Source organism: Anolis carolinensis, unplaced genomic scaffold (assembly GCF_035594765.1).
Source record: "Anolis carolinensis isolate JA03-04 unplaced genomic scaffold, rAnoCar3.1.pri scaffold_11, whole genome shotgun sequence".
NCBI lineage: Eukaryota > Metazoa > Chordata > Lepidosauria > Squamata > Dactyloidae > Anolis > Anolis carolinensis.
The window spans coordinates 17,260,690-17,288,099 of NW_026943822.1; the positions used below are offsets into that span (position 1 = coordinate 17,260,690).

Sequence of the window (27,410 nt, forward strand, 5' to 3'; positions counted from 1 at the left end):
TAAAATGCACACTGAAGTGGATTATATGGCAGTGTGGACTGAAGATAATCCAGTTCCAAGTAGATAATGTAAGATTATAAATGGGTTATATAGCTGTGTGGAAGAGCCTTGAGTCTACACTGCCATATAATCCAGTTAAAATCTGATAATCTGTATTTTATAGGCAGTGTGGAAGAGGCCTAAGTGAGGCCTAACCCTGCCTGTCCCCTGGGCTGAGTGGGTTGCTAGGAGACTAATTGGGCGGAGTTTAGCCTTCTAACTGGCAGCAACTGGATAAAAACAATTATTCCTCTCCCTCTAATTAGGACTTTATTTTTCTTTTCTTTTTGTTGTATGAACATAGAGGCATGGATGAGGGGTTGTGCTGCCAAGTTTAGTGTTTCTGGGATGTGTAGTTTTGTTGTTTTGTCCTAGACCGAAATTTCATTACCCTTTTATATATATAGATGGATGAGAGGGATACATTTAATAGTGATCTGGGTTTTCAACCAACTGAACAATCCAAAGAGTTGAATCCTAGCTCCTAAACAGATTCAGCACTTTGGATAGCTCCTTTTAAAACCCGTTGGAAATGGATTGTCCCATTGACCTAGAAGCCATTGTTATATTTCCAATTTCCAATAAGCCTTTATTGGCATATATGTATAGGTTAGGTAAAGGTTTTCCCCTGACATTAAGTCCAGTCGTGACTGACTCTGGGGGTTGGTGCTGCTCATCTCCATTTCTAAGCTGAAGAGCCGACGTTGTCCATAGACACCTCCAAGGTCATGTGGCTGGCATGACTGCATGGAGCGCCGTTATATGTATATCAAGTGTAAAATGTAGAGTATATTATACAATAGAAAAACTATAGAAAAACTTTACATTTGTCAAACATTCAATTTGCAGGCTTCATTTTCCATTGTTATATAAACAATGCACCATTAGACAGGAATGCATTGGCTGTAAACCTATTGTGCAAAACTGGATAGAAAAATAAAGTTCTAATGGACATGTGGTCACACACTTACTAAAGGGTTAAGTGGGTGATGATGTGGAACTGACGGGACATGCAAAGAAGCTGAGTCATGACCATGTGATAGGTGTGACGAAAGCTGCATCCTCCACTTAGAATCATAGAGTTGGAATAGATCTCGTGGGCCATCCAGTCCAACATCAGACATCAGAGGATCCTGATGTGTGTGCATATAGGTAAAGGTACCTATATGCACACACATAAAGTATATATGTCCTATATGTGGGACTTTCCAATCTAGACTGACAAAGTTCTGGAACACAACACACCAGACATCATGGTTGTGGAAAAGAAAAAGGTTTGGATCATTGATGTTGCCATCCCAGGTGACAGTCACATTGACGAAAAACAAAAGGAAAAATGCAGCTGCTATCAGGACCTCAAGATTGAACTTCAAAGACTCTGGCAGAAACCAGTTCAGGTGGTCCCGGTGGTAATCGGCATACTGGGTGCTGTGCCAAAAGATCTCAACCGGCATTTGGAAACAATAAACATTGACAAAATTACAATCTGTCAACTGCAAAAGGGATCAACTGGGAAAATACATCACACAGTTCTAAACACTTGGGAAGTGATCAACTTGTGATTTTGTGATACAAAATCCAGCATATCTATCTTGTTTGCTGTGTCATACAATAAAATAATAATAATAATAATAATAATAATAATAATAATAATAACAACAACAACAACAACAACAGCCGCTATCAGGACCTCAAGATTGAACTTCAAAGACTCTGGCAGAAACCAGTGCAGGTGGTCCCGGTGGTGATGGGCACACTGGGTGCTATGCCAAAAGATCTCAGCTGGCATTTGGAAACAATAGACATTGACAAAATCACGATCTGTCAACTGCAAAAGGGATCAACTGGGATCTGCATGCATCATCCAAAAATACAACACACTGTTCTAAACACTTGGGAAGTGTTCGACTTGTGATATTGTGATACAAAATCCAGCATATATATCTCATTTGCTGTGTCATACTATGTCTTTGTGTCAATAATAATAATAACAACTTTATTTTATACCCCGTCTCCATCTCCCCGAAAGGACTCGGGGTGGCTCACATGGGGCCAATGCTGGAAATGACTTGACGACACACAACAACAAGTACCTTTTGTGTCACCAAAATGAGAAATGGGAAAGAAGAGCCATTCTATTGCACTTCTGGATCCAAAATGATTGGATTTTTCTATCTCCTCTGAGATAGAGATGTAATAGACTGCCAATGCTAGAGATTTTTTAAAAAATGCAGCCTGAGCAATCAGGCAAATTGGCTGTCCTTAAAAACCTCTTAAGTTTAAACCCTTCCTCGAGCTTTTCTGCCATATGAGTGATGTGGCATTGCATCCAGTATGGAGGAGAGGTCCCTATTTATTGATTTTAATTACATTTTCTGCACAGCCATTTCATTGTATGAGAGTTTTTTTCCCCAAGGAGAATTGCCACAGCAATTATTTTAGAGTCCATAATAATAATAAAAAGGTAGACCATGTGTTCAATGCCAAGAGTACCCTTGGGAACATGGCATTAATTATTTTAATTGGTAGTTCAGGTAAAACTTTCTGGCTTGTTGGGACGGCAGAATCAGAAACGGCGCTTTCAGAATTAACTAGCAGCTCTTTAGTTTTGGGAAATGTACATCTCATACTAATTACTCAAGGAAATCATTGTTTTATGTGTAATGATGATAATGGGATGAGGAGAACATAACAGCCGCCGCAGTATTTTTGTTACGACAAATTTCCTATAAGTTCCATTGCCGTTTCCATTTCAATTGATATTTGTGTGACAGCATGGATACAGACACACGCCATTCACATTTCTCTAGATTTCAATTACGTTTGATGTTAGTCCTATTTTATTTCTGGCTGCCGAGGGAGACAAAGTGAATACAATTTTGCAATATTTTCAAATAGGATTGCATTGTATTAACATATTATTGCTTTTAGTCTGTTTAAATGGCTGTGATTTCCATAGTAAAGGTAAAGGTAAAGTCCAGCCGTATCCGACTCTGGGGGTTGGTGCTCATCTCCATTTCTAAGCTGAAGAGCCGGCGTTGTCCATAGACACCTCCAAGGTCATGTGGCCGGCATGACTTCATGGACCGCTGGAGCGGTACCTATTGATCTACTCACATTTGCATGTTTCCAAACTGCAAGGTTGGCAGAAGCTGGGTCTAACAACAGAAGCTCATCCCACTTCCCGGATTGGAACTGCTGATCTTTAAGTCAGCAAGTTCAGCAGCTCAGCGGTTTAACCCGCTGCGCCACCAGAGGATCCATTCATTAGTACATAGTTACTTTTTTCAACCATATCTTCCAAGGTTTTAGGCTACTCACTATCGACTATGCTGAGTGTGGCTAATGGGAACTGAAGTCCCCAAAATCTTGGGAGAATTGAGATGCAAACTCATTTTAATAGGATTAAAAGGTAAAGGTTTCCCCTGACGTTAAGTCCAGTCATGTCTGACTCTGGGGTTTGGTGCTCATCTCCATTTCTAAGCCGAAGAGCCGGCGTTGTCCGTAGACACCTCCAAGGTTATTTGGCCGGCATGACTGCATGGAGCAGAGTTACCTTCCCGCCAGAGCGGTACCTATTGATCTACTCACATTTGCATGTTTTCGAACTGCTAGGTTTGCAGGAGCTGGAGCTAACAGCGGGCGTTCATTCCGCTCCCGGGATTTGAACCTGGGACCTTTCGGTCTGCAAGATCAGCAGCTCAGCGCTTTAATGCACTTCGCCACTGGGGCTCCTATATAATAGGATTATATATGCACAAACCTTGATCACTCCCTCTTGCACCTCTTTTGATTTGTAACCTACTGAGACATATTCCGTACAATGTGAGGAATCAATTTTCCTGTAGCCTCCATGCCCATTCATGGATAATAAATACGCCCACTGTTTTCTTCTGTCTCCTCAGAGTGCGCCATGACCTATTTTCAGCATCTGCTCTTGTGCTGCATGCCAGAGCATGGTGCCACTCACAGATATGCCCCTGATGTTCTCCTCGCCACTTCAATGCCATTATCGAGCATCGCTTGGCACGGATGTGGCCCAGAACTCCATGAGAAACAGCTGATGCCAATGCACGAGGCAGGGGCACATTGCACTTCCAAAAGCCCAAGAGAGAACATCAAAATGAAACACCCACCAGGTTGCTGTGAGTCTTTCATGCCGTATGGCCATGTTCCAGAAGCATTCTCTCCTGACGTTTCGCCCACATCTATGGCAGGCATCCTCAGAGGTTGTGAGGTCTGTTGGAAACTAGGCAAGTGGGGTTTATATATCTGTGGAATATCAAGGGTGGGAGAAAAAACTGTCTCTTTGGGAATGTTGCCACTTTGATTAGCATTGAATAGCCTTGCAACTTCAAAGCCTGGCTGCTTCCTGTCTGGTAGAATCCTTTGTTGGGAGGTGTTAGCTGGCCCTGATTTTTTCATGCCTGGGAGTCCCCTGTTTTCTGAGTGTATATTTATTTATTTTATTTATTAGCGACATTTATATCCCGTCCTTCTCACCCCGAAGGGGACTCAGGGTGCCTTAGTAAGGTAAAGGTAAAGGTTTTCCCCTGACGTTAAGTCCAGTTGTGACCAACTCTGGGGGTTGGTGCTCATCTCCATTTCTAAGCCAAAAAGCCGGCGTTGTCCATAAACACCTCCAAGGTCATGTGGCCGGCATGACTGCATGGAGCGCCGTTACCTTCCTGCCGGAGTGCTACCTATTTATCTACTCACATTTGCATATTTTCGAACTGCTAGGTTGGCAGGGTGCCTTACAAGGTATATATACATACAATATATTAAACTATTCGTATAGCACAATATAAGCACTATGTAAACATTATATATTATTATATTGTACTATACGACTACCGGAGCCCCGGTGCCACAGTGTGTTAAAGCGCTGAGCTGCTGAACTTGCGGACCAAAAGGTCCCAGGTTCAAATCCCAGGAGCGGAATGAGCACCCGCTGTTAGCCCAAGCTCCTGCCAATCTAGCAGTTCGAAAACATGCAAATGTGAGTAGATCAATAGGTACCGCTCCGGCGGGAAGGTAACTCTGCTCCATGCAGTCATGCCGGCCACATGACCTTGGAGGTGTCTATGGACAACGCCGGCTCTTCGGCTTAGAAATGGAGATGAGCACCAACCCCCAGAGTCGGTCACGACTGGACTTAACGTCAGGGGAAACCTTTACCTTTACTTATACAACTATATTGCAATATTATTAGTAATATTACATGTAATATAAATATACAATTGCAATAGTGTATTATTATTATTACATGTATTACATCATAATATTATGTTGTTCTTAATAATAATAATAATAATAATAATAATAATAATAATAATAATAATAATAATAACTTTATTTTTATACCCCGCCCCATCTCCCCAATGGGGCCTCGGAGCGGCTTACATGGGGACCAAGCCTGAAAACATACAACAATAAAATGATAAAACAATTATACCAACTATAAAACATCAATATCAATAAAACCATCATAGTAATCAACATATAGCATAAAATATTAAAAGCAGAAGAGTAAAACAAGGATCTGGGCCAAAGTGCAAAGTATATCCAATGGGAGAGGTAGTTTCTCAATAAAGTGCAAAGTGCACTTTATTTACTATCCTTTACTTACTATCCTTTGTTTACTGTCCCAAGCAACCATGCTTTGAAGCTGCAAGGCCATTCAATGCTAATCAAGGTGGCCAATAGCAACATTCACATTTGCCTCCAACAGACAAGAGTTCTTTCTCCCACCCTGGACATTATTCCACAGATATATAAACCCCACTTTCTGAGTTTCAAACAGACCTCACAACTTCTGAGGATGTCTGCCACAGATGCAGGCGAAACGTCAGGAGAGAATACTTCTGGAACATGGCCATACAGCCTGGAAAACACACAACAACCCTGTGATTCCGGCCATGAAAGCCTTCGACAACACATAACGTTGTCATGTGACCGTATATGACCTCACAACATCTGAGGATGCCTGCCACAGATGCAGGCGAAACGTCAGAAGAGAATGCTTCTGGAACATGGCCATACAGCCCGAAAGACTCACAGCAACCCAGTGATATACCTCCCATTTGTAAAATGTCCCTTACTTGTTGCAAACTATTCCTTTTTTCAGCATGTACTTGCACCAAATGCCGACTTTTAGTTATTAGTGCTTGGTAATTTTCACCATCAAGGTTGCCATTGCTACTCTATCGCATCATTTAGAAAGCCACTTTGATCCCTTTGTTTAAAAGGATGTCCTTGTTCCAGAAATTCCTGCAGTGAGCTCTCATTTTCCTTTCTTTATACAACCGTTGGAGCAAATTCAGAGCAAAGCGGGGGAATTCAGAGCTAAGCAGAATCTGCTAGGTCCGAGAACAAAGCCGTGTTCGAGCAATGGATGACTCAGGCCTTTTATTTATTTCACGTAGCTTGCTGAGAACATCCCTCCCTGGGAACAGATGGTGGAGAACGACAATATCTATATTAGTTCTGTAGAATCCAGGGACTTACAAAAGGCACTGAAGCCCCCTCACATATTGAGAAACAGTAATATGAACCAAATAGCAATGAGGCTGATTTTGGAGCAGTCACAACTATGGTTTTATTCCAAGATGAGAAGCAGAACCTTATGGCAGACCACATTCCCTTAGCTTTCCCTTAGTTGTGACCACCAACAAACATGCCATCAGATGGGTTGCTGTGAGTTTTCCAGTCTGTATGGCCATGTTCCAGAAGCATTCTCTCCTGACGTTTCACCCACATCTATGGCAGGCATCCTCAGAGGTTGTGAGGTCTGTTGGAAACTAGGCAAGTGGGGGTCATATATATGCCACCCTTCTCACCCCGAAGGGGACTCAGAGCGGCTTACAAATTAAATTTACATACAATATTATATTATTAACATAGTACAATACTGGTAATAAATTACTATATTGTACTGTATCAATATATTGTAATATTATTAGTAATATTACATGTAAAATATAATATATAATTAATATTATTATATTGTATTATTAGTATTATATTAAATTACAATATAATATTATGAATATTATATGTATATACAGTATGCTATAATTATTATATATTATTGTAAATTATATTGTACTATATGTGTGTGTATATATAACATATATATACATATATATAAAACTAGCATAGCGTGTTATATCTCCTCCTTTTTGCCTCGTATTTATCTGTATTGTATTTTGAAATGGTCAAATGACTGGTCAAATAAATAAATTATTATTATTATCATCATCATCATCATCTGTGGAATAATGTCCAGGATGGGAGAAAGAACTTTTGTCTGTTTGAGGCAAGCGTGAATGTTGCAATTGGCCATCTTGATTAGCATTGAATAACATTGCAGCTTCAAAGCCTGGCTGCTTCCTACCTAGGGAATCCTTTGTTGGGAGGTGGAGATTGTGGCTATTTTAGCCACGAGCTGTGGCACAGGCTGGTTAGCAGCCAGCTGCAATAAATCACTCTGACCAAGAGATCATGAGTTTGAGGCCAGCCCGTGTTGGGGTGAGCAACCGACAATTAAAATAAAAATATAGCCCCTGCTCGTTGTTGATCTAAGCAACCCTAAGCAACCCGAAAGATAGTTGCATCTATCAAGTAGGAAATTTAGGTACCATTTCTATGTGGGGAGGCTAATTTACGACACCATAAAAATCACCCAGCTGTTGGAATGAGGAAGTTACCATCACAGTGGATGATGAAGCAGTTGCTCCCCCTGTGACCGGAATCAAACATACCCTCAGGAAGCTGAAAGCTGGAGAAGGTTTAAATTGCCTCTGCGTCTGTCTCTGTCTCTGTTCTATGTTATATGGCATTGAATGTTTGCCTTATATGTGTACAATGTGATCCGCCCTGAGTCCCCTTCGGGGTGAGAAGGGCGGAATATAAATACTGTAAATAAATAAATAAATTTGTCTGTCTGTCTGTCTCAATTGAATATATAGCAATGCCTTGTGATGTCACCAGTGATAATGATATGGCTGTGAATATTGCAACTGGCCACCTTGATTCACACTGAATAGCCTTGCAGCTTCAAAGCCTGGTTGCTTCCTTCCTGAAGGAATCCTTTGTTGGCCCTGATTGTTTCCTGGCTGGAATTCTCCTGTTTTCTGAGTGTCGTTCTTTATTTACTGTCGTGACTTTAGATTTGTGTATAAAACAAAGCAGAAGAGTCCCTAATATGGTTAGAAATATTCATTTCAGCTTCAGGGTTGCATCAGGGGGGAGATCACCAAGCAGCCTGGATACTCGGCAAGTCCAGCAGCTTCGCCAGGTGTGAAGATTGGCTCCATTTTTCATATCCTGTGCAAAGGTGGCTGCTGCATCTCCTTTGAAACGCATCTCCATTGCAATCTTAAAGCTGTGATCAGGATGTGAATGAGCCACAGTCTATTAGCATCACTGCACCCTCCTCCTTCTATATATATAAAAGAGTGATGGCATCAGGGCAGCGGACAAAACAACAAAACTACAGGCCCCCCAACCTTGAAATTTGACAACACAACCCATCATCCACGGCTCTAGGTTGATACAACAAAAAGAAAAGAAAAATAAAGTCCTAATTAGAGGGAGAGGAATAATTGTTTTTATCCAATTGCTGCCAGTTTGAAGGCTAAGCTCCATCCACTAGCAACCTACTCAGCCCAGGGGACAGGCACAGTTAGGTCTCACTTAGGCCTTTTCCACAGATTATCAGATTTTAACTGCATTATATGGCAGTGTAGACTCAAGGCCCTTCCAAACAGCTATATAACCCATTTAGAATCTTATATTATCTGCTTTGAACTGGATTATCTTGACTCCACACTGCCAGATAATTCACTACAGCTGTGTAGAAGGGGCCTCAGATAATCCAGTTCTAAACAGATAATATAAGATAATAAATATACAGTAGAGTCTCATCCAGTCCAACCCAATTCTGCCATGCAGGACACAATCCAAGCACTCCCAACAGATGGCCACCCAGCCTCTCAATACTACTACTACTAATAATAATAATAATAATAACAACAACATCATACAATCCTAAGGTTTGGAGTGACCCCAAAGGAGCATCCAGATCAACTTCCTTCTACCATGCAGGAGGACACAATCCAAGCACTCCTGATAGATGGCCATCCAGCCTCTACATAATAATGATAATAATGAAGATGATAATAATAGAAGCATAGAATCCAAGAGTTTGGAGAGACCCCTAAGGGCCATCCAGCCCAACCATTTCTACTATACAGCAGGACACAATCCAAGCATTCACAACACATGGACAATGTATAAATACTATACAATACTACACAAGGACATACACCCCCTCTATCACAGTACACAAACAACCAAATGCATACTAAACATAAAGACAAACATACAACAGATATTCAATACCACCACTACCTCAACAATTTCTCACCAACACCACCAGACAAGGCCACAGCAACGCGTGGCCGGGCACAGCTAGTGTTACTATATATAAACACCGGGAGAAGAAAAGCAGAAATATCAGATATGATTCAGTGTAGGGTATTGCAAAATGTATAATAGCTGGTTTTGCTAAAGGGATGAAAACAAAAGAGTCTTCTTCTTCCATAACTCAGGATCCATTTTACTGAACCTGCTCAGAAATGACCTTGGAGCAAGGACGCTTTCTGTCAAAACAAGGTATATATTCAATGCTCTCACTTCCGTTCTTCCTTCCTGATATCGTCCCAAACCAGACCATTGAGAGCCCTTCCGCACAGCCATATAACCAAGAATATCAAGGCAAAAAATCCCACAATATCTGCTTTGAACTGGGTTCTCTTGAGTCCACACTGCCATATATTTCAGTTCAAAGCAGATAATAATAATAATAATAATAATAATAATAATAATAATAATAATAATAATAATCCGAAAATACATCACACAGTCCTAGACACTTGGGAAGTGTTCGACTTGTGATTTTGTGATATGAAATCCAGCATGTCTATCTTGTTTGCTGTGTCATAATAAAATAATAATAATAATAATAATAATAATAATAATAATAATAATAATAATAATAATTGCCAACTGCAAAAGGCCACCCGACTGGGATCTGCAGCATCATCCGAAAATACATCACACAGTCCTAGACACTTGGGAAGTGTTCGACTTGTGATTTTGTGATATGAAATCCAGCATATCTATCTTGTTTGCTGTGTCATAATAAAATAATAATAATAATAATAATAATAATAATATTAATAATAATAATAATAATAATTGCCAACTGCAAAAGGCCACCCAACTGGGATCTGCAGCATCATCCGAAAATACATCACACAGTCCTAGACACTTGGGAAGTGTTCAACTTGTGATTTTGTGATACGAAATCCAGCATGTCTATCTTGTTTGCTGTGTCATAATAAAATAATAATAATGCCAGCTTTTCAGGCTCTTCCAAAATATGGAAGGGACCTGAGCCAGCCCTCTGACTGACTCTATATGGGTTAATTGAAACTTCATTTCTCACTCTAATAACCTCACCCAACACTTACACAGAGCTCTCCCATCTTTTTATTGATATCCCACAATTTTGGGATTCTGCACATTTTGGACAGAAAATAGCTAATTCTGCAGAGAATTTCCTATGCAACCAATACTGTTTTTTGTGCAATACTGTTTGAATTGTATGCAGAATAAATCCCTATCTGTAAAGATTCCCATCAGTCCAGGAGTTCCGGACATTCCAAAAAGGATTTTTTTCTGGCTATTTCTCAAATATTTTTTTAAGATTTTCCCCATCTCTAACAAAGGGAGTAGGTGCTCACCCGATCCCATTAATCAATAAATTATATGTATTTTATGTTTGTTATGGGTGTTATTTTAAAATTTATGTTATTGTTTATATGCTTATGTTTATATGCTGCACTTTGGAGTGTCTCTATGTGCTGCCCTGAGTCCCTCTGAGAGATGTTGACAGGGTATAAATAAATGTTTTTATTATTACAGTAGAGTCTCACTTATCCAACATAAACGGGCCGGCATAACATTGAATAAGTGAATATTTTGGATAACAAGGAGAGATTAAGGAGAAGCCTATTAAACACAAAATTAAGTTATGATTTTACAAATTAAGCACCAAAACATGTTATACAACAAATTTGACAGAAAAAGTAGTTCAATATGCAGTAATGCTACATAGTATTTACTGTATTTATGAATTTAGCACCAAAATATCACGATGTATTGAAAACATTGACTACAAAAATGCGTTGGATAATCCAGAATGTTGGATAAGCGAATGTTGGATAAGTGAGACTCTACTGCATCATCATCATCATCATCACCATCATCATCATCATCATCATCATTATCATAGGTCCAGGTTAAGCATCCCTTGTTCAGAAATCCAAAATCTAAAATATCCCAAAATTGACTACATGGGTGGATGGGACAACGGCACCTTTCAGCCTACACAAACTTTGTTCCATGCACAAAATTACATAATATTTTGTGTAAAATTACATTCAGGTTATGTGTATAAAGCATATATGAAACTTACATTAATTTCATGTTGAGACTTGGGTGAAATCTCTAAGATGTCACAGTATATGCAAATATAAGTATTCCAAAATCCACAATCTAAAATATTCAGAAATCCAAAATCTAAAATATCCCAAAATTGACTACATGGGTGGATGAGAAAACGACACCTTTCAGCCTACACAAACTTTGTTCCATGCACAAAATTACATAATATTTTGTGTAAAATTACATTTAGGTTATATGTATAAAGCATATATGAAACATACATTAATTTCATGTTGAGACTTGGGCCCCATCTCCAAGATGTCTCAGTATATGCAAATACAAATATTCTAAAATCCAAAAAACAAACAAACAAAGAATCGGAAATCCAAAACACTTTTGAAGCCAAGCATTGCGAATAAAGGATAGTCAACCTGTAATGACCAGTGCAAAGATACTGAAAACGCTGCAGATAAATAACCATCTTTCCATGCCTATCTCAATGTATTATTATTATTATTATTATTATTATTATTATTATTATTATTATTATTAACTGCATTTCTATACCGCTTTTCTCACCCCTGGGGGGACTCAAAGTGGTTTACAACATAATAATTGGCAAAATTCAATGCCTTACAAATATATAAAAATATATAACGTATCTAAATAAAACACATACAACTGTAGATTAAATCCATTAAAACTATAAAAACATCAAACAACTTCCATTTCCAGACCATCTTGATCATGGAACCGAAGCTTAGTTTCCAATGAAGATGATCCAGATTTATGCAGAAGTTTGCACAAGAAATAATGTACTAATTCCTTTACCCATTTCGCAGCAAGAGAATCAAGTTATACAAACCTGACGGGGTAAATATGAGAAGTCTATATTACGAATGAATTTCTTTTTCTTTTTTTGTAAAATAGCTTTGCTTTTTCAAATGTAACCAATTAGATGCGTAAGTATAAGAATTTGCAGCTGCATACAGCGGGCCGTGTTCTGATCTCCTCTTTCAGTCCTACAAATCTATTCCAACTTAATAATAGGATTATTCCACAATGATATGGATATAAAAGCAATGAAAATCTAATCCGGTAGCACGTTTGAAGTTGTAAGGGCTGGCGAGGGTTGCTGTTGTCATTGTTTAGGAAAGAAAGGGAGGGAGGGGCAGAAAACCATAGATCAAAATGTTAATGCTTTGCTCTTTTAATAAAGATAAAGTTAATTTGGGAGGACAAAAAGTCTGCATACAAAGCAATGGGAGAGCAGCTGCATGGCTTCCTGCAAGCCCTGCTTGAATAAGGGAATTACTTGCAAAACTCTAAGCCTCAAGAGTTATGTCATCCGAGAAACAGACAGCAGGAAGTGACTTTGGGTCTTTTCACTTCCTGGAGGACAGCAGGAGCTATAAATACACCTTTGCAACAGCTTTCTTTTATCTCCTTAGGAACAGAAAATGCCCGTCTTTCAGTGATGAATGCTGTCCGGTCCACCTCCTCGCAGTAAAAGAAAGTTAACTCTTTCCAAGCTTCACAAAACCTGACTATTCCACAAAAACTACACTCCAGAAATCCACAAAACAAACACAAAGGTGTTTCTAGAAGAAGTGGGGTGTACTTGGTGTGTCAAACATGTTATTGCATCTAATGAAGAATTTATTTTATTTATTTACTAGCTTGGAGACCCGGCGGTGCCCGAGTCATTTGCCAAACCAAACCAAACCAAATTTATTTAATGCTTAGACCATAGGTCTTTCGCATGCAAGACAAACAAACAAATACACAAAAGCCAGATCATCAAATACAATATAAAACATGCCATTAAAACCCTATATAAATCATTAAAACATTAAAATGCTGCAAATATCAATGTCAGGATATGACCCGGGTCATTTGAGAAAGGCATTGTTGCCTGTGTTCCAAGTGTAGCCTATATCCAATGTCAGGTGGGTTCAGTGGGTGCGGGTGAGCTCCAACTCCCATATGGAAGTCCCATCGTCCAGTGTCCATCCCTCTCCAAACAGAGATAGTATGTAGAATAGCTCATGGGCGCTCCATGTACCATGTTTGGTCTTGATCAGTCATTTGTGCGGGTCGCGGTGCTCTCAGGAAGTGAGTGAAGGTATTGGAAGTCCCATCATGCATGGTCCATTGTCCTCCAAACTGCACCTGGGTGTAGAGTGAGTCCTGGGTGTTGTCTGTGTGAAGTTTGGTCTTGATGAGACATTGATGGGGGTGACAGTGGTCTCGGGAAGTGAGTGAACATACTGCAAGTCCCATCATCCAAGGTCCAAGCTCTTTCAAACCTCACCAAGATGTAGAGTGGGCCATGGTGGCTCTATGTCCCAAGTTTGGTCTTGATCAGTCATTGGTGGGGGTCACAGTAGTCTCAGGAAGTGAGTGAAGATAGTGCAAGTCCCATCATCCACGGTCCCTCCTCCTCCAAACTGCACCAGGATGTAAAGTGGGCAACCCTGCACCTGCATGTGATACAGTTTTGTCATTCATGGGCATCACAGTGGTTTGTGGGAGGTGAATTGGACGAAGGTACTGCAAATCCCATAATCCTTGGTCCACCCTCCGTCAAACTGCTGCAGCATGTGAAGTGTGTCATTTGGGATATGTGTGCCTGGTTTGGTTCAGTTCTGTGATTTGTGGTCTCAAGAAGTGAGGGAAGGTACTGCAAATTCCATCATCCTTGGTCCATCCTGCCCCAATATACATCAGGACGTAAAGGGGGCCACAGGGGTTCTGTGTGCCCAGTTTGGTCCATCTCCATCATTGGTGGGCATTGCAGTAGTCTGTGGGAGTTAAAGTGTTTGAAAGTACTGCAAATCCCATCATCTGTGGTCCATCCTCCCTCAAACGGCACCAGTGCCTCATGGGGGTTAAATGTGTCAAGTTTGGGCCAGATCTGTCATTTCTGGTGGTCTCAGTGGTCTGTGGAAGGGTCGGCCAATCAGAAAGCTGCCACATACCCAGATACAAACATTCACTTTTATTATATATAGAGATTTATTTCCATCATTTCTATGCCGCCCTTCTCACCCGAAGGGGCTCAGGGCGGCTCACAATCTGGCAAATTCAATGCCGGTATACAGTACAAAAATAAAACATAACAATTAAAACAATCAATTTAAAATAATACAATAAATACATTTAAAACAGTACAATAAAAATACTTAATCCATTCGTCCATATAAACCTTGCACGTAAACCTTAATCCGGACCAAGTTAAAGCCATCATAATTCATTCATTAAACGCTTGTTCGCAAAGCCAGGTCTTCACCTTTTTTCCACACAAATTCCCAGTTTCCTACAAAAAAGGAAAGGGGAAAAACCCATCAAATTAAAGCGATGAAACCATATTGTAGCATGTGCCATTTGATTGCATTTTTAATAGTACATAACAATACATTAAATAAAGGTTTCCCCTTGACATTAAGTCTAGTCAAGTCTGACTCTGGGGGTTGGTGCTCATCTCTATTTCTAAGCCAAAGAGCCGGCGTTGTCCGTAAACACCTCCAAAGTCATGAGGCCACTGGCATGGCTGCATGGAGTGCTGTAACCTTCCTACCAGAGCGGTACCTATTGATCTACTCACATTTGCATGTTTTCAAACTGCTAGGTTGGCAGAATAATAATATAATAATAATAAAACTTTATTTATACCTCGCCACCATCTCCCCAACGGGGACTCGGGGCGGCTTACATGGGGCCATGCCCAGAACAATACAATATAAACAGCATATAAAAGAACAACATAACACAACACAGTGAACAATACAATAAATAATAATATCCATTACAATACAAATCAAGGAAACAATGAAAACAAGGGCGGACAAGATGAACATTAAGTTAAAACTCGGGGTGAGAAAGACATAAGAATAAAAACCATAGCGAACAGGGTCATAAGGAAGTGGTGTGGTCTAGAGGATAGATATTAGAGGGAGCAACGGAAAAGAAATATAACATAGTTACTCTCCAAAAGCACAACGGAAGAGCCACAACGGACAACACAACAGACAGCCACAACGGACAACACAGAAACTGACAACACAACAACGGACAACACAACAACAGAAGCTCACCCCATCCCATGGATTCGAACCACCAACCTTCCGGTCAGCAAGTTCTGCAGCTTAGCGTTTAACCTGCTGTGCCACCATGGCCCATAATAATACATAAAATACATATTTTTAAATGCTAGCTGCCTCACCTCATGACTCACAATGAGACATAACATAGTTAAAACAATTCACCATAGTTAAAACAATTCAGTAGGTAAAGGTAAAGGGCATTTCTAGCTGTAGCCCAGATCAGTGACAGAGTGCCCAGCAGGACTAAAGTAGAAATGAGAGAGCTGATGCTAGTCGGTCCAGAGGTTGTTCAGCAAGACAATAGTCCAGGTAAACAAAGTCAAGAAGAAATAAAACATAGTTGTGAATCGCAGCCAGTCCAAGGTCAGGAAAACACTGATAGTCATCAAGAAGGAGGGCTGAAAGCAACAAAGCTGTCAGGGAGAAGCTGGGAGATTTATAGACAACTGTCCCAAGGCCCAAGCAGACAATCTCTCATGCTGATGGCAATGGGTTTTTATTTCTATAGTTGCTCACCCATTTTGCAAGCATGGGCAAACTTGGTCCCTCCAGGTGTTTTGGACTTCAACTCCCACAATTCCTAACAGCCTATCGGCTGTTAGGAATTGTGGGAGTTGAAGTCCAAAACACCTGGAGGGACCAAGTTTGCCCATGCCTGCATTAGAGAGTATCTAAAAGGTCAGGATTTCATATTTAGTAAGAACTAAACCCACGGTATAACACCCCAGTGAATTTAAACATCCCACCATTTGAACCCTATGCAGTTTGGTTGTGCAAAGATTCAATATGGATGGGGAAGATCTGAAAGAAGCTTCTACAGATTTTATCTTGAATGAAAGACAAAGCCTCAAATCAGGACATTTAATTCCAGGGATGCCCAAGCACCGGGAGCTGCCTGGGGCCCGACCACGTATCACCAGAAAACTAAAAGACATGAGAAGAGGAAGCTTCCGTGGCCACGGGTCCAGAAATGATCAAGCCACCTCTTTCACCTTCTTTTTGACTTAAATGCATGGCTTTATAATAGCCAATCAATTCAGGGAGTTAATTTCCTACCCTTGGCAAAGATATAATATTTCCAGAAATATCCTTCTCTGTCTCTTCATGCCCAGGCGTTCACAGCTGTAATAAAAACCATGGAGCACAGTGGATTTCAATGCAGTATCAAACAGGCTGCAGCAAGACTTCAGGACCTTGGACAGCTCCAAGACAAAAACATGACACAAGTTCAGCAGAGGCTTTTTATTCTTGGGCTGGGTTGTGTTGTCATAACTCTGGCTTGGTATCCAGGTCTGTGCTCAATGGTTCTCGGTGCATCTACACTATAGAATTAATACAGTTTGATACCACTTTAAACAGCTATGGCTCAAAACTACAGAGTCATGGTAGTTGTAGTCTGACATGGTCTGTTAGCCTTCTCTGGCAAAGAGAACTGGACCTCAGCAGACTACACATCTCAGGATTCCACAGCATTGAGGTAAGGCAGTTAAAGTGGTGTCAAACTGCATTAATTGCACAATGTAGATGCATCCCCCAGGAATTCCTTGTCTAAATGGTTCCAACTCCTGGCTACTACCCTGTTTCCCCGAAAATAAGACATCCCCAGAAAATAAGACCTAGTAGAGATTTTGCTGAATTGCTAAATATAAGGCCTCCCCTGAAAGTAAGACCTAGCAAAGTTTTTGTTTGGAATTATGCTCGTCAAACGGAACACCAGAGCATGCAGAATTGGTAAATGTACATACATGAAAATAATGCTGTACATGAAAATAATGGTAGTAACATGAAATTCTTGCTAGGATTCACAGTTTGTTTGGTTATGTTGGTTTGCGATGACATCCACTGTACAGTATATAATAAATGTCCATTTTTTTGTTCAACAATAAAAGTGAATTCTTCTTCATGAAAAAATAAGACATCACCTGAAAATAAGACCTAGCACATCTTTGGGAGCAAAAATTAATATAAGACACTGTCTTATTTTCGGGGAAACACGGTATTCAGGAGGCAAATCTGTAATATGAGGGCTATCCAGGAAGTTGATTACGCTTTGTAATTAAAAATGAACAAAGTATAGGAGAAAACATTTACCATTTGCAGTTGAAAGCCACACCCAAATACCACATCTCATGTAGTCGCCATTCAAATCTAGGCACTTACCATAGCGATGAATGAGCTTTGCAACTCCTTCCCCACTAAATTCTGCCGCTTGCGTCCCCAACCAGCCGGTCACCCCTTCTTGCAGCTGCGCAGCATCACCAAAACGCTGCATTGCCAGCCACACTCCCATTGTTGGAAACAAGTGGTTGAGGACGGAGGCGGCATAATTTAGTGGGGAAGGAGTTGCAAAGCTCATTCATCGCTATGGTAAGTGCCTAGATTTGAATGGGGACTATGTTGAGAAGTGGTATTTGGGTGTGGCTTTCAACTGCATATGGCAAATGTTTTCTCCTATACTTTGTTCATTTTTAATTCCAAAACATAATCTACTTTCTGGATAGTCCTCGTACAAACCATGGAGCACAATGAGTTTCAATGGAGTATCAAATAGGGTGCAGAAAGACTTCAGGACCTTGGACAGCTCTGAGACAAAAACGTGACACAAGTTCGGAAGAACTTTAACAAATTTTGGAAATTTTACTTTGTATACTACAGCCACCAAGTCAGGGAATCTGGGGAAATCTGGGGGTTGTAGTACAAAATATAATTTCCCCAAACTCTGATTGACTTCTGCTTGAAAACAAGATGTTCCCAAAGAACTTTTATAGAGTTTGCCAGTTCAAGTTGGGATGATGGTCTTCTGCTTGTCGCATGAACGAGACTTATGTGACTGCAAACACCATTTAGTAATAGAAGACTGGGCTCGACACCAAGGTATCTACAGGTACAAGGAAATGTGACTAAATCCATGGCACTCTCACTAATGGAAAGATTATGTGCCAAAAAAAAGAAGAAGAAGAGAGAGACAGAGAATGCAATTTTTGCTAAGAGGGAAAATGTGATCTGTTTTAGGTGAGATGTTTGCAAATTATTTATAACTCTTTGCTCCATTTGCTCCAACCCTAACTCCAAAAGATCACAATTTTAGACTGCAGGGCCTCTCCCAAAAGTGGCCCAACCTACCCAAGAAAGTTGCAACTTTCATTATCTTTCACTACAAGCTGTTAGGAATTGTGGGAGTTGAAGTCCAAAACATCTGGAGGGCTGAAGTTTGCCCATGCCTGGTGTAGATGCATCCTGAGATGGCACTATGCTGGAAAGATAGCTTTGAAGTTAAAGAATTTTGGTAAGGAAAGCTATTTTCCAAGTTAGGCATCCAGTTTGTTGACGCTTGTAGACTCAGCCTTATCATATGAGGTTTATCTTGATGGGTTTATTATTGGCTGTTCCTGTCCAACTATGGAGGTCACCGCTTTGCTTCTTGAGCTCCTTTGTAAACAAACTGTTTCTTTGTTTGGCCTTTTATTGGTTAACTTTGTTTCAAAACCCTCCTCCAAAATGCCTTCTGGCTTCCTCAAGGGCTCAGAAGGACGAAAAAGGGTCTGCTAATATAATCACAAAAACAACATCTAAAGCATCCAGGGCAAACCTATGACAGGCGTATGTGTATGTGTCTATAATGTAGAATTAATGCAGTTTAACACCACTTGGTTCATAGGTTTTGCAGTCTTTTGGCAGGGCCTGCAATTGATGTAATCCATGTGTGTGTGTCTACAATGTAGAATTAATGCAGTTTAACACCACTTGGTTCATAGGTTTTGCAGTCTTTTTGCAGGGCCTTCAACTGATGTAATCCATGTGTGTGTGTCTACAATGTAGAATTAATGCAGTTTAACACCACTTGGTTCATAGATTTTGCAGTCTTTTGGCAGGGCCTGCAATTGATGTAATCCATGTGTGTGTGTGTGTGTGTGTGTGTGTGTGTGTCTACAATGTAGAATTAATGCAGTTTAACACCACTTGGTTCATAAGTTTTGCAGTCTTTTTGCAGGGCCTTCAACTGATGTAATCCATGTGTGTGTGTCTACAATGTAGAATTAATGCAGTTTAACACCACTTGGTTCATAGGTTTTGCAGTCTTTTGGCAGGGCCTGCAATTGATGTAATCCATGTGTGTGTGTGTGTGTGTGTGTCTACAATGTAGAATTAATGCAGTTTAACACCACTTGGTTCATAAGTTTTGCAGTCTTTTTGCAGGGCCTTCAACTGATGTAATTCATGTGTGTGTGTGTCTACAATGTAGAATTAATGCAGTTTAACACCACTTGGTTCATAGGTTTTGCAGTCTTTTGGCAGGGCCTTCAACTGATGTAATCCATGTGTGTGTGTGTGTGTGTGTGTGTCTACAATGTAGAATTAATGCAGTTTAACATCACTTGGTTCATAGGTTTTGCAGTTTGGTCTAGGGCAGAGATACCTTCAGACAACAATAGCCAGGCTACCCCTGTGCAAATACCCTCACTTATGGACTTTGTAGCTTCATGGCTACTCAATGCTATTCGAGCTTGCTAATTGCAACATTCACACTTGTTTTACACAGACAAGGATTCGTTATCCCACCATATTTGTGTGTGTTCAACAGATGCTCTGTTGGAGATGAAAATTTACTATGTTTTATATGGATCTGTTTTTACTTGGATGTGTTTTTATTATGACTGTAACCACCTGGGCTTGACCCCATGTAAGCCGCCCCGAGTCCCTTTGGGGAGATGGAAAAGGGGTATAAAAATAAAGATTATTATTATTATTATTATGAGGCAAGTGGAGTATATACATATACATATACATACACGTGTGTGTGTGTGTGTGTGTGTGTGTGTGTGTACTCCACTTGCCTCATCACCAACAGAACCTCTGAAGAGGTCAGCCACAGATGCAGGCGAAACGTCAGAAGAGAATGCTACTGGAACATACAAACTCATAGCCCAAAAAACTCACAGCAATCCATAGGATGGGATGCTGGGATTTGACACTTCGTAGAGAGATGGAAAATCCTCACTAGACTACAACCTCCAGGATGCCACTGGATAATATTTCCATAAAATTGTAATAGCAGTGTTCCCTTGAACTCCCCTGGCTTTAGGACCTCCTTTGCGCATGCGCACCTGCGGTGGCCCTACTCGATTTCTAGTACAGCCCGGGTCCCTTTCGCTCTCTCGCTCTCTCACTTTCGCGCATGCTCACTTCGCCCTTTCGCTCCCAATTGCAGCTGAGGCGGCGCCGGTGTCGGGAGCGCGCCCGCCGTACGTGAGGCGCGCGCATGAGAGAGCCCCGCTGAAGAGGTTCCCCTCTTCCGTCAGGCGAGAGAGAGAGAGAGGAGGCGGCGGCGGAGGAGGAGGAAGGAGGCCGCCATGCATCTGCACCAGGTGCTCACCGGGGCCGTCAACCCGGGCGACAACTGCTACTCGGTGGGCAGCGTCGAGGACACCCCCTTCACGGTGAGGCGGATGGCTTGGACCATGGCAAACCTCTCCCTCCCCCCCCCCCCCGTATTCTGAAATGGTTTGGCCCAGCTCGGCCTTTCTGAAGGGAGAGGCCAAGCTGGGCCAAACCAATACAGAATAGATGAAGGGGGGTGTCATTGTGAGAGTCATGCCAATGACAGGCGTTTCGATTCCCTATCTGGGAATTCTCCTTTAAAAAGAAAAAAAGAAAAACAAGACTGGGTGGGGCAATTAAAATGTCTGAATTATTGTTATTATTTATGTTATTATTGTGATACATTTGCACCCACCTTGGTCCAAGATGCTCACAGTTTAAACAGTAATATGTAATGCTTGCAGACTCATCCTTGTGTGTATTATATAATGTGGACATAACAGATACATTGGTATTGATGCCATTATTATTATTTATTTGTGTGTGTATATATTCTCATATACTAGAGCCCCGGTGGCAAAGTGTGTTAAAGCGCTGAGCTGCTGAACTTGCAGACCGAAAGGTCCCAGGTTCAAATCCTGGGAGCGGCTTGAGCGCCTGCTGTTAGCTCCAGCTCCTGCCAACCTAGCAAATGTGAGTAGATCAATAGGTACCGCTCCGGCAGGAAGGTAACGGCGCTCCATGCAGTCATGCTGGCCACATGACCTTGGAGGTGTCTATGGACAACGCCGGCTCTTCGGTTTAGAAATGGAGATGAGCACCAACCCCCAGAGTCAGACATGACTGGACTTAACATCAGGGGAAAACTTTACTTTACCTATATTCCCATATATTACACACATACACACACACACACATATATACATACATACATACATATATATACACACATACACATACACACATACATTTGGACATATCAGATATACTGGTACTGATGCCATTACAGTAGAGTCTCACTTATCCAACATAAACGGGCCAACAGAACGTTGGATAAGCGAATATGTTGGATAATAAGGTGATACTAAGAAAAAGCCTATTAAACATCAAAATAGGTTATGATTTTACAAATTACGCACCAAAACATCATGTTATACAACAAATTTGACAGAAAAAGTAGTTCATTACATATTAATGCTATGTAGTAATTACTGTATTTATGAATTTAGCACCAAAATATCACAATGCATTGAAAACATTGACTTCAAAAATGTGTTGGGTAATCCAGAACATTGGATAAGCGAGTGTTGGATAAATGAGATTCTACTGTATAGATATATACACACATACATATATACACACACATACACATACACACATACATTTTGACATATCAGATATACTGGTACGGATGCCATTACTTTGTGTGTGTGTGTGTGTGTGGGTATGTGTGCATATGAATATATATTTTATACATATATACACATACATTGGACGTATCAGATATACTGGTACTGATGCCATTATTATTATTTATTTGTGTATGTGTGTATACAAGCCCGCACATTTAGACGTATCAGATATACTGATAGCATTATATTTATTTGTGTGGTGTGTAGATATATCTATATGAATTATCTCCATGGAGATGCAAAGCCACTCACAACCTGAAGAGACAGTGCCATTTAAAATTCACAGCATACATATATTAAAATAGAATTAAACAAACCAGACAGTTAAAATCCCTTAAAGCATTTAAAACAGTTTTTTTTAAAAATCAAATAACACTACAGCACCTCCTTGGCTTAAGATATATAGATATGACAGATGTATAGAGCCTTGTCTAGTTGGTTTATGGAGGGGGGGTGGTTTGTTTTTCTCGATTTTCTCCTCTCTATTTAAGCTGTTTTCTTTTCTCTTGGTCTTTTTTGCTATATAATTTGCTTAAAAGCTGAAAATTTTAAAAAATCATATAGGATTGTATATAGCATGCATGTTGTACATACATTAATGCAGGTGTACACATAAACACAAGCTTAATTTGATTGTTTCTGCAATTCTGAATAGCAATCAATTCTGGGAGACAAGAAGAGCAGACAGTGTTCTTTGGGCATATAGGTTGTGCTTTTCTGGTTGTCTATAGATGCATATTAAGAACAAAACCACACAAGTACATACATTTTATGTCTATAATGCTTGTGCCGGGTTGTGTAGTTGATCCCAATGAGGCTCACAATGTAATGTATTTGGTACTGTGTATATTCTGCTTATCTCTGTTTGTCTTTCAGGGTAGATTAATGTCTGTGGTTTCCTTTATCTCTCTTTATCTCATTGAGTTGCTGGGGAACTGGCCGAGGGTTAAAGATTTCTAACAAATGCACAGGAATTTTTCTATAGTATGCCAGCAGGGTTTTAAGTAAATAATTGAAGGTGAGGGGTTGGCAATAAGGTTGCCCATTGACCATACATGCGCACATATGGCCTGGCCTCCTTTGTTTTGAGATAGATCTTGTAGAAATCAGGCAGCAAAGCTTCTCATAACATAGGAGATCAAGTGGCTGTTGGGTTGGCCTGGTGATTTCTCTCCCACCTATACCTTCCCTGTAGTGAAGATAACGTATCTTTAGGTAGGGAAAAAGGCAATTATTCATGAAGGCTGGAACGGTGTGCTGGGCTTTCCTTATGCAGTGATTATTTATAGATGGGGGCTGTAGACAGTCTAGCTTCTCAAGTGTGTTGCTAGAGGCATGTTGAAATATCAGGACAGAGCTGGTGGTAAGCCACTGCTGTCTGGTCTTCCATCCACACTGCAGAATTATTGCACTTTCACTGCCACAGCTCCATACTTCAGAATCTTGGGATTTGTCGTTTGTTGTAGCACCTTCTTTGTTAGAGGAGGGCAAATATCTCACAAAACTACAACCCCCAGAATCCCATAGCAATCAATGTGATGTCAAACTGGTATGATTCTGCGGTGTGGATATACAGCCTAGCTTAGGTTGGGTTGTATAGTTGCTAGGATGAACTATCAGCACTTGCCTTTCCTCCTTTTGTGTTTTCCTGATGTAATGATGTGTGTGTTTTTGTCCCCTCGTCCCTCCCAAGTGCAATAATGACTTTAGGCCCACTGATAAGTTGGGAGATAAATGCTTAGGATGCTTTTATTATCTGGAATACCTCTGCTTCCCACAGAATATTGAGAAACATGTTTGTCTTTTGATATGACATTGAGAACTGGGCTATGTATACTGTATATACTCGAGTATAAGCCTAGTTTTTCAGCCCTCTTTTTAAGATGGAAAAAGCCCCCCTCGGCTTATACTCAGGTGAGGGTCCTGGTTGGTTTATATTTGGGTCAGCTTACACTCGAGAATATATGGTACATTTATTATTTTTCTCTATTATTGTTGCTACTATTACATTTATTTTACTCTATTTTTATTATTATTATTAATACATTTATTATTGCACTCTGATCTTATTATTATTGCATTTATTATTTTACTCTATTTATTATTACATGTATTATTTTCCTGTATTTATTATTATTATTACATGTATTATTTTACTCTATTATTATTAAAAGAACACATAAACACATTTACACTGAAGACAATGAGAATAATGATTTGATCAGAGTTGGATAGTCTTATCTTAAATTTGAGCTTTATGTAAATATTCAAAAACATTTAACCTACTAATGCCTCAATTAATGTAATTTTATTGGTATCTATTTTATTTCTGAAATGTACCACCCTCGGCTTATACTGGAGTCAATGTTTTCCCAGTTTTTTTGTGGTAAAATTAGGTTCCTCGGCTTATATTCGGGTCGGCTTATACTCGAGTATATACGGTATTTTTTTCAAATGAAATATAATGTATAATAGTATGAAATGCAACATCTCGTGTTCTGATTAAAAGAGATTTAGTTGCAGCTGTCTTAAATACTTCCCTTTTCAGTCATTGATGAGCTTTGTCATTGAATGCCATTGAATGGACTATAAATATTGGCTTAAAATAAAACTAAAAGGGAGAGAGAGATACGACCGCTCACAAAATGTTCTCTCCCCCTGCCCTGTAGTTTATTAGCTTATACAGTTTGTACCTATGAAATACTAATATTTATAATTTGGGAAAATATATTATACATGGCTAATCTTTATGGCAGAGTAATCCAAGCCCTTGGTTATTTCTGCTACATTATGCTGATTATTATATCTATCTCAAATACCTTCGGGGCATGTTGACACAACTTGACAGACCTTTATGTGTAAAATTATCTTACATTTTTAAAAAGTAGTCTAGTCAGTATAATATAAAGGATAGGATTCTGTAGTATTTCTCTTTTCTGCTGCTATGCAGCTTTACTGGTGTCTAGGAGCACTGCACAACAATTACTGGTTGTGACATTTAAAGAAACCATAGTAGTTCTTCCAACACAGAGAAATTCAAGTCCATTCAGTAATTTGTGGTCTATAGTTGATGGTAGTTTTGGTCTATTTTCTCCAAATTTTGATCAAATCAAAAGGAATGGCTTCCGTTGTGAATCAGCTTCATTTCTTTTCATAATGATTTACTAATAGTGCCAAAGCAGGCCATAAAATGAGGTATTGAAAGAGAGAGACAAGAAAGGGACTCTCATAGAACATGTTTGGCACAAAAGTGTTCTGTGTATGTATGCTGTGGATGAGAAAGTGTCTGCTTTAAAGTCATAATTAAAGAGAGAGTGATAATTTTAATGTTCCAATAATCTACTTCCGCCCAAGTACCAAATGACAGTATACCTCAAGGTCTTTCATTGTTGTGATGTCTCCTCCTCCAATAATATGATCTTTTTAATTGCTTTTGTTTGCTTGCGCTTTGGTTTTTATTGTTGTTCCAATGCAGTAAGCTGTCTATGCCAGAGCGACCTGGTTTTCTGTTGGTCTTGAAGTCTTGGAATTGAAACATTTAAATTACATCCTGAACTTATGATTTTAAATATTAAGTTCATAAGTATTTACAAATCTAAGTTTTTTTTCTGAGTGTATGAATTATTTCAGTTAAAACAACAAAGCCTAAGTAACAGATAAGAACGATATAGAATACAGAGGCAGTACAGAAAAACATGCTCATGAATTTAAGTATCTGTTTTTCTTTATGCACCTGTCTCTTATTAATTCTGGAAGGAACTCGTGGGATAGCCAATGGAATTGGCACACAAATGAAGATATTTATATAGGAAGGACTTGGTAGTTGTAATACAACAAGTTCTCTTCTCTTTATCCATGCCATCATCCCTGCTTTTCAGTTAGGAAGGTCAATGATGTAGCCTTTCCAGTAACACTTTCCCGCACAAAAATAATTTAATTAAACAGAGTCGGTAGTGCTGATCTCTGATAATTTGGGGCTATTAATTTCTGAGTGGAGTAGCAACATCATACTATCTGTAGCACTACCTATTCGGGGAATTAAAATATCATATGGTAATACTGCAAATGATCCTGGGTAAGCTGGAGTTCCCAGTGCTGTCATTCATCAGCTGCTCAGAAAGTGCAAATTTGCTAGCTATCTACATTTTTTGGAATATTTGCATATAAATAATAAGATATCTCGGAGATGAGACCCAGGTCTAAACACAACATTCATTGGTGTTTCATATACAATGGGTACATAGTTTGAAGGTAATTTTGAATACACTATTTTAATAATTTTGTGCCTGAAATAAAAGTGTGTATACATAGAACCATCACAAAACACAAGTGTCATCATAGCCACCAATGTGACCCTTTTTTTAGATTTTGGAGCATTTCAGGGATACTCTGCCAAACTAGCTTTGTTTATTAAACTGTATTTTGTCATGCCACCTGGATAGGGAAACTAGTCTTTGAAGCTAAAGTGTTGCTACTAAAGCATGTGAAAGAAGGGGAATGCTAATGAAAGTGTATAGGCACATGGTTTATTACCGGACTTACACTGCTTAAACAAACTGATTTGGTTTGAAAGCATTGATCTGAATAAGGTGAGAATAAAGGGCTTTTGGAATATTGGAAGGTTGCTTGTTATTTCCCTGTTTGCTTGAAAATGGTACAAAACAACATCATGTGTAAAATTTCTGCTCATTTGTAAATTAGAGCTTATTGGAGTTGGCTACTAAGCCAGTCTTTCCTCTACCTTTGCAGTTTTGACTTTTGCAGCTATAGTTATTTGATTGATTTTTTATTTAAAAAGTTCTTTGTACGATTCTGTGAATCCTCCAGAGTTAATGTATGGTCAAATGTCACCAACAGGCTGGAGGGCCTAGAGATTTCTAAAGAGAACACCTTTCTAGAAATCTTTAGATCCTCTCTAAAGCACTTCTGTGGTCAGCTTCCTGAAAACATTGAATGTAATGCTGGAAGACCTAGAAATTCTCAGAAAAGTGCCCTCTCAGATAAAAAAAATAGCAGA

General features: G+C 39.7%; 1 protein-coding gene across 4 annotated transcripts in view; it reads left to right on the top strand.

Annotated features, from left to right (window-relative positions):
• Window positions 1–20,897: 20,897 nt before the first annotated feature.
• Window positions 20,898–27,410, top strand: part of dmxl2 (Dmx like 2) — a 68,384-nt gene continuing 61,871 nt past the window's right edge. For 3 of the 4 annotated variants that reach the window (XM_008118494.3, XM_008118493.3, XM_003225893.4), the window contains exon 1: window positions 20,899–21,100. In XM_008118494.3, the coding sequence (XP_008116701.2) occupies window positions 21,014–21,100 (87 nt within the window). In that variant the 5' untranslated portion in view covers window positions 20,899–21,013. Of the gene's footprint in view, window positions 21,101–27,410 lie in introns of all 4 variants that reach the window. The other variant, XM_008118492.3, reaches the window with a different exon arrangement.